The 12,797-nt window shown below is 41.9% G+C and overlaps 1 protein-coding gene across 1 annotated transcript in view; it reads right to left on the bottom strand.

Annotated features, from left to right (window-relative positions):
* CPVL (carboxypeptidase vitellogenic like) overlaps window positions 1-12,797 on the bottom strand; it is a gene marked incomplete at both ends in the record, with an annotated part of 101,124 nt that overhangs the window by 65,733 nt on the left and 22,594 nt on the right. The window contains 4 exons of the mRNA XM_082662485.1: window positions 1,796-1,862; window positions 7,126-7,205; window positions 8,615-8,673; window positions 9,658-9,772. Of these exons, the coding sequence (XP_082518611.1) occupies window positions 1,796-1,862; window positions 7,126-7,205; window positions 8,615-8,673; window positions 9,658-9,772 (321 nt within the window). The remainder of the gene's footprint in view (window positions 1-1,795; window positions 1,863-7,125; window positions 7,206-8,614; window positions 8,674-9,657; window positions 9,773-12,797) is intronic.

The raw sequence follows: 12,797 nt of genomic DNA, 5'->3' as shown, positions 1-12,797 counted from the left end.
TTTACAGCTACTTCTCCAACAGTACTCTTCATTCTGTATGGTTAGACTCAGATTTACAGTAGAGTTAATGTCTGAATCATTGACTTTCTAATACTTGTCCAAAGCCTCAGACATAGTACATACTCAATATATGTGTGTTGAACTGAATTGAATTTGATTCTCAATACTGTTTCAGGGAACACTGAACCCTTCAATGGTTTCCCATTACACTTAGAATAAAGTCTAACCACTCTGCCATGAGCAACAGGGCCCTACACGATCAGCCTGCCTCTCCCATCTAAGCTCCTTCTACAGTGGCTCAATGCTTCTCCTTGAGTGCACCAAGCCCGTTCCTACCTCAGAGTCTTTGCATTTGCTGTTCCTTCTTCCAGGAAAGCTCTTCTCACAGATATTGCAGAGACCACTCCACTACGTCACTCAGGAATCTGCTCAATTGTCTCCTTACCGAAGAGACTTTCTCTGACAATCTTATCCAAAATAACACTTCCATCACTCTCCAGCCCTCACCCTGCTTATTTTTTTCATGACATCTTTTTCAGACATATCGCTGCCTGACCATCTGGTACATATTTATTTCTTTCATTATCACTGCTTTCACCTCTGGAATGTACGAATGCAGGGAATTTTTCTGTTTTGTTCACAACTGTACTCCTAGCACCTAAGAATTTTTGTGTTCTCAAAATATTGGCTGCTATACATTTTTAAAATAACCTTAAATTTAAAAGGATGAAAAATAGCAAACCTTAAGATTGAAACCAACATATGCAAATGAACTGTTCATTAAATTGTAACATAATCACCCTGGAAAAAACCAGAATTAATTCCCTGCTAGGGCAGGGAAAGTACAAGATAATCCTATAACTTATAACTAATTTGTGCCAAAGAGCAAGGAAATGCTCAAAGGATAACGGGGACAAATGGGGACAATGTGTCAAAAGGACACAGGAGCCAGCCTGAAGGGTTCCCATTGACCAAATATAGGAAAATACAAGCATCAAAAACAATAATGATATCAATAAAATTTAACACAGCAAACAGAATTTACAATCCATGAGTCCCCAGTGATATTTTTAAAGTACATATCAGAGAAGAGGAAGAAGGAAAGATGTTCTCTACAGAAGAATGCCAGATGATATCTAAAGGAAGATAGATCAGAAAAATCACCATTTTATAACCCCCAGTATAATAACTGATTCAGACAGGAATCATCAGTGGATACTAAAACTACTTGGTGACATATTTGGTGTGTGTGTTGGGGGAAACAGATGTTCACATGGTCTCAGATTATTTATTAATTTCAAAGGGAAAATGGTACCTTTTCAATGGTGAGATCTGGCAGATACCATCTTGACTAAGTGACCAGTAATGGAACAAAGATGTTATATGCCTTCTGATGTGATTGAACAGAAAGTAAACAACTATGTAGTGTTCTTGCCAAATGTTTTCAGTGAATCTAAGCATTGGAAAAGAGTCAGACAAAGTCAGAAATGGGACATTCTACAAGGCACCTTGTCTAGACTCTGGATAATCATCATCACAACTGACAACACCACCAACAAAGACATGGTACTGAGACATGACAACCCACTGTGATATATGAATCTTTATTGGGTACTGAATTTTTAAAACTATGCTATGGAGGACATCTGCGGGATAATTGGAGAATTTTTTATATGGGCTGAATTAATATTGATGTGTGTGTGTGTATATACTGAATGAATAAACCACAAGTGTCATAATATATTTCAGTCCTGAAGATGTTGGAAGCATGCAAGAAAACACGACTTCAACTCACCTCCCCAGTGGCATAAAAGTCATTATCTTTATAGTCAGAGAACAACTGGAAAAACTGAGTAAGTGCACTGCAAAAAGAAGAACAACAATAAAAATCACACGGAATCATGCTATGCTACACAATTTCACCCTTGGACAATAGGCTTCACATTTGAGTTAAGATACTATTATGCTATAAGTTCCTGTAGGCATTTTTTCAACGTCTCATGTGCATAACACTCCATACTCTGTGGATGGTTAGAAGAATACTTGTGGGCTTACTTTGTGATACTCAAAGTTGAGACAAGTGAACATCAACACTCTGGGAAGGTTTCCAATTCCCTGGGTTACCAACTTGGATCACCCACCTGTTGAGGGGACCCTTGAGCAAAGTGCTACAGGCTTTCACCTATTACTTAGCAATTTGTGGAGTTAGTTCTGCAAACCTTATGACCCCATTAATCTCGGGTTGCGGTGAGGTAATGGGAACCTTAGTTGCTTACCAACCTCTCTCTGTGGGGAAGCTGAACATTTCTATATTCTAACGGGGCTCCCAGCATTTCAGTGTTTTAATAACCAAAGAACAGAAAAGGTGTAAAATGACTGTAGTCTAAGGGAAAACCACCAAATGGTCACAGACATTGAAGTAAATGCACAGTGGCCTCCAGGGTCAAAAGAATCACATTTAGGAAAGAATGCCAACAGCCACCTTGGCAAGCTGAAATAGATTTAAACAGCCTCCAGACATTATTTTATAATAAGCAAGAAAAGGGTGGATTATTGAATCATTCTCTACTTGAACAAAATCTTTCAGAAAGGAAACAAAAACTTGTGAAACTCAGAAGCTTTATGAATGTTTTGACCCAGATTGCAATGCCTGAGAAGCTAGGCAGGGTTTCTGTTCCAGTTTCCTGCTGAGGGACTAAAAGCCGTAAACCAGCCAGTGAACATGAAAGGCAAGGAGGCCCTGCAAAACCAGGAGAAAGAGAAAGTTCAAGGGTCACCCAGAGGCAAAACTGGGTCATTACAATCACCGTGATCCTGGAAATACTTAATTTTCAAAGGCTTCATAAAAACCCACCATTAAACTCTACTGTAGAGTTGCAGTTTATTTCTCTGTTTATTATTTATAGTAACTAAAATCTTTGTAGCAACTAAATCTGGGAAGCTGCATTATACAGCATCCATGTTTGTGCTGGCAATGAGCTAGCTTTAGAGCTGATATAAAAATAGGAGTTTATTCTCCAGCCTTCTCTCTCCAAACTTCAGGCTAAAAACTGCTTGCCTTTCTCTCTGCCTGCTAGTTGGAATGGCAATAGACATTTTAATATAGTAAATCTGAACTAAGCCTTGTGCTTTAGCTTAAAGCTTATTTCCTTAAAGAATTTGTTGGAGGATTGTCAGGGCTGCTAGATTTAGCAAATAAAAACAAAAGATGTACAATTAAATTTGAGGTTCAGATAAACAACAAATAATGTTTCAGTATTAATATGTTCCAAATATTTCATGCAACATACATAGATTAAAACATTATTCGTTGTTCATCTGAAATTCAAATTTAACTGGGCATTCTGTATTTTATCTGACAATCTTAGCTGAAGGAGATAATCTCCTAGGTTGCTTCCAGCCTGAAAAAGTAGGATTATCTAGCTGAAGTTTCCAAGGCAAGGTCCCACTTGAGGAAGCTATCACAGAGATTTAATTTCACAGTAGGATATGAACAAAAATTTGGCTAATCATAGCAAGGCCTTAGTAGGTCTTTCTTAAATGGGAACGAAGAATAAAATAGATAAATTTAGTAAGTTGCACGTACATAGATCATTTGCTCATTGAACTGTGTTTTCATCAAGGACTATACCATTATGTGGTGAAGGGTTGTTTCAAAATAATATCTAGAATAATGCTCACATAAAATTGCAAATTTTAGAAGTAGAAATGCCAAAATACATAAGGCATAATACATGCACGTGTGTGTGCCGTGCACTCCATGCATTTACTCAGGCACAAGCGCCACGTGGCACACAAGGCATGCCTCTTCCAGGTGTTTCCATTTGACGACCTTGCTGGCATTGTGCCAAGGCCTTGTCAATTTGAGTCAAATCTTAGTCAAAGGCTACCTGGTGGCAGAAAGGTACATTAAAGGACAATAGGATGAAACACAGATTGCAAGGGTGAATGAGTAGGAGAAAATACTCCTCAGATAATTTTTTTAAAAGGGAAGATGGGTTCAGGGCAGAGAAGATAGACGTAAATGATAACGCATTAGAGATCCAAAGACAACCTTGGACTTTGGTCAGCTCTAGTGGAGTCAGGGTCATAGTAAATACAAGACATCCAGGAGAACTGAGGTTAAAATAATCTCAGCAGAAGCTCCGTACCAACAAAAGCCAAACAAGGTATAGCTTTTGTTGCTGACAGGCTGAAAGCAGCACAGCAACAAGAATCTCGGTGGTTTCGTCTGTTGCATCAGATCAGGAGCCATCCTCTGCATTCATTCATTCCACTTCTAGTATGGCCAGGCCATGATCTCTGCCTGCACCCATCACGCAGTATTGTTCTAATTAAATATATGAAACTGTTTCATAGTCATACTGCCATGAAGCTTTGTTTAGCAATACATACTATCTCCCATGCAAACCAATATGTGGAATAGAATAGCAGCATTTCCGTCTGGCTGCTAAGAAGACAACTTCAGGTACACTGGGAGAGTGGGGACTGGGGAGCTTGCGTACTACTGTATCAGCAGCACTAGGAACCATGTCGGGCACATAGTAGGCAATCAAAAAATAGTGGTACATGCCGTGGAGTGGCTGGGCCCATGAGCCACAGCTGCTAAGCCTGCGCGTCCGGAGGCTGTGCTCTGCAACGGGAGAGGCCACAACAGTGAGAGGCCCGCGTACCACAAAAAAAAAAAAAAAAATAGTGGTAGAGGGAGAGTGGCACCAGCTGGTCTACTCCAGTTAGAAAATTTATTATTCTTTAGGAAATTTATATATTTTTCTAAACCAGAGAGGCATTGTGGTCCTAAACACATTCCAAATAGAAAAAAAAAAATTTAAACATCTTGTTAGTGAAAAAGTTTCACTTCCAAACACAAAGAAAAGCAGCCTAAATGTGAATGTCAAATGTCTTTAGGAGTCTCCTTACAGCCGTGCACTAATAATGGTGAAAAGGAATTGGATTTTCAGAAAAAAAGATGGTTTCAAAGGGAGAAAAAGAATGTTCTACTCTTTAAACCAATAGTAGACAATTTATAGGTTTCAAAGCGACCTTCTTATTCCAAACACCCATCTGGACAGCTGGAGAGAAGACTCTAGTCACAAAGGGAAACAAATAGTGCAAACCATAAAGGAAACAGCTGAAATCAGTTTTCTGCACTACTCTTGATTAACTACTTTCCAGTTCTAAGAGCCTGAAGCAAAAAGAACTAAAACAGCTATAAACAATGGATGCTTTGAAATAGGTTCTCTTTACATGTCTTGCAAGAGGAGATGAACCACATGTCAGCAGTAAATATCCACTCAGAGGGTCAACTGGAAGCTGTGACCATCTCTGGGGGAGGGGCAAGAGAGCCAGAAAAGGAAGGGCAAGGGTGCAAGGCTCAGGGCTTAGAGGGTCTGATGCATTTCTTTAATACAGACCCTCCGCCCTCAGGGTGTTTGCTAGTTAAACAACTGAGGTTGTTTGGATTTAAGCCAAAAGAGGGTTGGAGTAGGAGGAAGGTATGGGGGAGTAGGTTTCGATCTGAAAAATGAGAGCTCACAGTCAGTGCTAAATGAGAAAGACATGGCGCTTGAGTAAACTTGTAAAAGACAGCCGGCAGGATTATGTCTGTGGCGGGGAAAAAGGAGGTGCCTGAGCTGCGGGCAGGGAAGAGACCCCTGTCAGGATCTGGCTAATCTGCCCCCAGGACCCATTCATTGTATCTGGAAGCAGAAGTGTGCGTCCTATCCAGCCCGCCTAGAAACTGAATGCAAGTGTTAAAATAATGGGACATGTGGCAGATGAAAGTGTGCAAGACAGACAACAACCATATCATTTTCTGGGGCAGCAGAGAAGAGAGAAAAATCTCTGGGAGAGAGGCCGGAAGTTCTTCCTTCCTCTCCCCCACTCCCACCCCTCCCAGCCATTGGCCTTGGGGAGAAAGAAGAATAAAACGGAAAGCTTTTGTCAGAGATCAAAAAACTCTGACTCCTATTAGATTCACTTTCACTTTGGGGATTGGTTGGGTTTGCTCACCAAGTAATTAGCAGAATGAGTGTTTGGTAAAAGTGGGGGGCAGGGTAAAGGAGCTAGTTAACTCTTCCTGGCCACTAGGATTCTTTTAGTAAATTATTACAATGCGTAAAGGGGTGCCCTAGTGATCTGAAAGAATCCAGGACTTGGTCTCTAGTAATAATTTACAGACTGAAAAAAAAAATGTGACCGAATAAGAAAGGTCACTTACTTTAAAAACAAGTACTAAAAAATAGCTATAATGAATGTAAGAAAAAGAAAGGAAGACATTATACGTATACTGTTTGATCAGGCTTACAACATCACATTTTCTTTAATTTCTTTTTTAGTAAAAGAATAATTTTGTAATATGAAGGGAAAAGTATGAGACTCGCTAACAAGCTGAGCTTTCAGCCTGGAAAAGGCATGAAGGAGAAACACAAGAGTAAAAAACTGCATTTTGTGAAGGCCACAAAAGGAGGAATCCTGGGAAAGAAAACAAACAAACATCCAAGATGTTGTTTCCTGGCAAGAACGAAGTTCAATATAATGTTGGAAAGCAAGCAGAAACCTCTTAGGCATCTAGGTGAAAGGTTGGAAAATCATCTTTGGTTGAACAATTCTGCTCTGTTTCCATTGTTTTTCAAAAGCTATGTTTACAAAATTAAAATTATGCCTTAAGATGTCAGTTCTTCTTGCTACTTTCTCTACTTTCATACTTATCAATGATAATGTAATAAAGTGGAAAATAGGCCGTGTGCGTGTGCGCGCACACACACACCTCACATAGAAGTATTCTTAAAAGATCTTCAGGAAATGGACTATGAAGACCAATCAATAATACTTCTAGGGCTTCCCTGGTGGCTCAGTGGTTGAGAGTCTGCCTGCCGATGCAGGGGACACGGGTTCGTGCCCCGGTCCGGGAAGATCCCACATGCTGCGGAGCAGCTGGGCCCGTGAGCCATGGCCGCTGAGCCTGTGCTCTGCAACAGGAGAGGCCACAACAGTGAGAGGCCCGCGTACCGCAAAAAAAATAAATAAATAATAATAATAATACTTCTACTACTGGAAGAATTTTCCTGTTGAAATAGAAAAACGTTTGGTCTGAAGAAGGCTGAAAGAGTCAGGGCCTTTTACCTGTATAAGTCTCGTGCCACATCATCCTCATCCACTGCATATCCCTGGAGATGTTCAGTAAAACTGAAGCCTGTGCCCACCTGAAGGTGAAATAAATAAGCAGGTATAAACATAGAGAAACACATGTCCTGCTGAGAGATACCACCTGGGAAGGAAATCAATCTTATTCCAAAGGCCATGACTTTGACCTCAGATTTTTGCCATCACCCACATGCTCTCAGCCGTCCTCACAGGAGGATGCTGCATGTCACCTAGGTCCCCCTTCCCTCCTCCAAGCCCAAACAAAAGAGCAGCGCAAAGCTCTGCCCTGAAGTCAGTGACTGAGCTGTGCTGATCCTGCAGCGGGGACCCTGCCAGATGTTGCTTTAAGAACAAGAAATTCACCTTTCCTGGCTCCTGCTACAGTATCAAAAGACCCCAAGTTGTCTCCTCTCTGAAACCTGGAGGGTGCACTGCTCTGCCTGCTAAGAAGGAACTTAGGCTGGAGATAAAAGATAGTTATGTGTGTGTGTAGTTATTTTTTCCCATTTCTTTATTTATGGGAAATATGGCCACTAAGCCCTTTCACCTTCAGCAGACAAGGGGCTTTAAAATAAAGATTAGCTTTAAACTAATATTTCCTTATACCTAGAAGTTCATGGACAACTGAGCTGTAAATCAATAGAAGAAGCTACTACTTATTTTGGGTCAATAATATACATAAGGAATGCACCCCCTCCACACACACCAGTTGTAAATATTTTTGCTTTTGTTTTTTCTCCAAACACCCAAGAGAACAGGACATTTAATTAAACTTTTATTTAAATATGGTGTTATAGACTAGGAAAAAGGATGGTTGACAAAACATGGGGGAGGGCAAGAATGTTGGATTTTTTTCTCCCTATTTTTCTGTTTTATCTTTGAACCATCTGGGAAATGAAAGAAGTTAGAGGAATTAGTTAGAGGACAAAGAAGATATTCCCAATCTGCAGAAGCTGACCCTAAAGTTACTTTCCTAAACTGCAGTTTATAGGATTTAATTTCATAAGAACTTCCCAAGGAGAATTCCACCTTTTGCTCCCCCTGAGATGAGGCATTCTGTTCACTGTGATAAGTGACGGGGGCCAGTGTTGACTTTTTATATCTAGAACTCAGTTTGAAAGATTAGGACTTCCCATACTATATAATAACCCATGCTATAGCGAAACCCACATCATCAGGAGAAAGAAACTAATCCCTTATCCTGGATGGTATAATTCAGTGATCAGGACATTTTATAAGATTAGAAATGAGGGAAGGAGAGAAGGCAGCAAGTAAAATTCCCAAACTTGGATGTAATGATACATGTTAGAAAAGTTAAATTTCAAATGTGTTCTTTAAATAGACAATTATATTTTAAAAAGAAAAAAATTAAATCTGTATTTTTTTCTATTTCTTAAATGTACTTAATGAAAGAAAAAAGACAAGAGAGACCAACACTGCCATTTCACAGGAGCCTGGGGATACTCACTGGATTATCAATGTAGAGCATGGAAAATATAGTGGTCCAAGGAAAGTCTCTGGCACGCACTAGCAAAGCAGAGAAGAGGTTTTAGACTGGGTCATTAATAAAACATCCCATCTAATGCCTAGCTCTGGTTAGGAGCCCAACATGCCTACCTGTCCTCTTCAGGTGAGCGAACCCTTGGTGTACCTCTGACGTTGCATTATACTCTCATAGTAGGGAACAGATACCGGCACCTTTTTCTTCTCCCCTCCTCTCCTTTACTTTTCCCAGAACCAGAGTTTCTACATCTAAGATGAACTTTGGAAACAAAACCCTGTGCAACTGGTTCAAGCAGAAACACCCATCAACCAGGGATGGAATAAACCCATCTGCCCAGTTGGGTGACTCATCCTTAATGTCCAATTCTCCAGAATCTGCTTCCTCCCATCCAATGCTGAAGAGAACCACAACTTCAACAGAATTGTGTACATGAATATACTGAGTCACAATCTGGTTCACCCTCCACATTCTGACCCAGGGAAAGTAAACAGCCTCCCCTCCCCACCAAAAAAATGAGATGGAGGTGAACCTGGGTTAGAGCTGGATGTGGTTCCTTCTCCATTCCTTCCTTCATGCCAGCCCCAGCCCTCAGTATCTTGCTTCCAAGATATCCGATCATTCATGTGACTGAACCGTACAGTGTTCAGTTCATGTGAATAACTAGGGATATAATTCCACCCATTTGTCCTACGCAGAAGGGCTTACCCAAATACTAATAAATACCAACTGTTTTCATAAGCCCGGGTTGCTTGAGTCAGGAGGAGACTGGCAGAACAAAGCTTGGAACCTTTCACCCAAATTTTAAGGGAGAAAGCAGCCCAGCCAGGACACGCACCCTGGTGGCTCCTCCTTCTTGGACAAACGTTGCCAGAAAGTTATGTTTTTATAATCTGGAACTGTAAAGCTATTACTAGTGGCTCACTGTTCACTCTAAGTTATTTCTAGAGCAGATATAAGGTTCAAATGAAAAACTCTCCATGGGAAAACAGAGTCCAAGCAGCACTTACCGGCCATGTTTCTTGTGACAATATAAGGTCCGTGTTCCACAAAGAGTCCAAACATGGATGAGCCTCCCGGCCCTCCCTGCAGCCAGAGGACGACTGGAGCATTCCACGGCTCTATCTAGAAGGGACAAAGAACCCAGTGACTAAATAGAGTGCTAAGGCTGCAGAATACATCCAAGCAAATTTACCCCAACCCTCTGTCTTTCACAGCCTTGACTCATCTAAGTCTCATCAAGCCTTCTCAGACCCCAGTGACCACTCTCCACTGTCATCTCTTGTTGTTTTGATTTAGTATTTGTTTCATATGCCGCTATCTATCTTGTGCAGTTAAGTCTTTTCTCACTAATGGCCATAAAAGCCACAGATTGTAGAAGCTTAGCCTTTGTGTGCCCCTAGACACTCAGCATACTGCCTAGGGCACGGTTAGATTTTTTTAAAGCTCTTTAAACTTTCTGGGGACTCTTCCATTTGACCAACATATTCCCAAAGAGGCACAACAAAGAATCCATCCTCCTCAGTGACAATTTTCCCCTTTCACTGAGAGCCCAAATTGCCTTTCTGATTTTATTTACAGAGAAGGTGACCACGGAGATAACAGGAACTTCATTCAACATGATGAACTGAGAAGAACAGAGAGAGGCCCTGAGTCATCTAGTCCATGCAAACAATAGCAACAAAACCCTGAACGAGGTATGGATTTATTTAGGAGATGTGGCTGATGTAAATAAGGAAAGGTCACTGGCAGGGTTGGGATGCTGGAAATGAGCCACTGGTAGTGGTCAACACCGTCACCCCTGATGACAGAGTGGTCTTTACTTCTTTCATGCAGCACCTCGCGGGGGTCGGCACCACGCTAGGAGGAGGTCCTAGCAGAGCAGTGAGTGAAAAAGACAATTCCTTGCCCTCTTCAAGCTGACATTTCATTGGAAATACTGACAGTAAATGAATGAATAAATACGAGGATTAAAGAGTGTGGAGAGGAAATAAGGGTGATGTTAAAAGAGCGAGTGAGGGCAAAGAGAGAGGCATTTCCTTTGGACACAGTGATCAGGGAAGTTCTCAGTGAGATCCTGAGAGTGAAATTGAGACGTGGAAGCTGAGAAGGATCCAGCCACAAGGAGAGCCAGGGAATGATACTGTAGATGGAAGAAATCCTCAAGACAGAGAAGAACTGGGTGGGAGAGCAGTGAGCATGGAGGTTGCCTGGCCCTACGTGAAGCCTTGGGAGCAATCTGAAAGAAGCTCCACTTGGTCTCCACAAGGCTCAAAGCAGAACCTGATAGTGAGTCCTCATTGGATGTCATGGCTCATCTGATGTGCAGTCAGTCAGGTCTGGCAAGAAAGGATCCTACTGCTTCAGCCCAGAATGAAATCCTGCAACCTCTTACTTAGCCCAGTCACACAGAGACAAATCAGTGTTGCATTAGAAGGTCAAAGTGGATTGGCTCATCCATCTGGATGATGTGAGAAGGCCGTGGGCAGAAGGCAAGACGAACTCAAGGGGAGGGGATCTGGGACCCACAGCCAAGAACCTGGAAGAGCTGATCCTACAGGGTTCTAACCATGAAAACAGCAGGGACAGAGGGATTTCTCTTATCTAGTCACCAAATATCTACAGAGTCCTTTGGCAGCTTTAGGGAGGGGCCAAGGGAGCGGGCTGAAAGAGTGGCAGCGGTCAGAACAGCTGTGAGCTGGAGAAAAGCCTGCCTAGGAGGGGCCACCTGGGATCCACTCTCCAGTGTCAAGGAATTAAATGAGATAATATAATATTTGTAAAGCCCTTGGAGCAAAACCTAATGCATGATAAAAAGCACATTAAGCACGAATGATTATTATAACTAAGGAAGCAGGTAGAAAAAGTTGGAGCCCAGAGTCAGACTGGGAACTCAGATCAGGGCTGTAGCTCCAAGTGTCAGCACAGTGTAATGGATAAGTCTTGTGAGCTCTTGTTCCAAACTGGATTCCAATCTGGGCCACTAGCTGTGTGACTTTAGGCAAGTTGCCTAAGTCCTGTGGACCTCAGTTCCCCCACCTGTAAAATGGGGATCAATGATAGTACCTATGCCATGTGGTGGTTGGGAGGACTAAATAAATTAATTTTCATAAAACTCAGTGAGTGGCATATAGTGCCTGTTCTACAGATGTTAGCTATTGCTACTGGGTTGGCCAAAAGAGTTAGTTCGGGTTTTTCTGTACCATCTTATGGAAAAACGCAAAGGCACTTTTTGGCCAACTCAACATAATAGAAAAATACTAGGAATTTATAGACAGTTTTCATGTAAAACATCTATAAATGAGAGAATAGGAAAAGTGGGTCGTTTTCTGTTTATTCTCGCTCCTTTGGACATCTTCCCTGGTCGGTTTTTCGCTAGTTGGTTCTCTTGCCTCAAGTGTTGCACATGTCTATAAAGAATTCAAGAGAACCAGGAACTTATAAGTTGAAGCAGAAAAAATTAACATCAAAGCTGGACTTTTAAAGCCACTGTAGGGAAGCAGAGTGACCCTGGAACTGGTAGCCAGACAGGTGCTGGTTCTACTTGGCCACGTAATAGCTGCGTAATCCTGGGCCTCAGATTCTTCCAGCCCTCTGCTGCCTCGTCCATCAAAGGGCAATAAATGCTCACCTCACAGGCTTGCCCAAGGACCCTAATGAGAAAATGTATCATGAAATGATACTGTCAACTCTACTGTGCTGAATAAATATAACTACCTCTGCCCTAGATTGCCTGGCCCCAACTGTGTGTTTTGTTTGAACAAGTGATTTTTATCTCCCCTCCAATCCGCTATCTTGCTATTCAATAGGGGATTACTCAGGACCACCTTCCACTTGTATTCACTCAGCAGTAGGAGAGTATTAGAGGCCGAGACAGGATGGAATCTAGATGGAAGTAGTTCCAGCCTCCCGGGCGTGTGAGATACTGTGAGTCCATCCATTCCAGCGGACCTCCAGCCCCCCACTTCCTTCCTATCGTGCACATGGGCTTCTAGAAGCCCTGGAGAGCTACCCATGAGCCAGTGGTTCTCAACCTTGGACACCCATTAAAATAACTCGGAGAGCTTTTTTTTTTTTTAAAAAAAAACTACTGCTTAGGCCCAAATCCCAGCGATTCCAATTCAACTGGTCCGGGGTGAGGCAGGCACCC

The sequence above is a fragment of the Grampus griseus genome (assembly GCF_964374135.1).
Source record: "Grampus griseus genome assembly, chromosome: 9".
Taxonomy (NCBI): Eukaryota; Metazoa; Chordata; class Mammalia; order Artiodactyla; family Delphinidae; genus Grampus; species Grampus griseus.
This window is presented reverse-complemented; position numbering and strand designations above follow the sequence as displayed.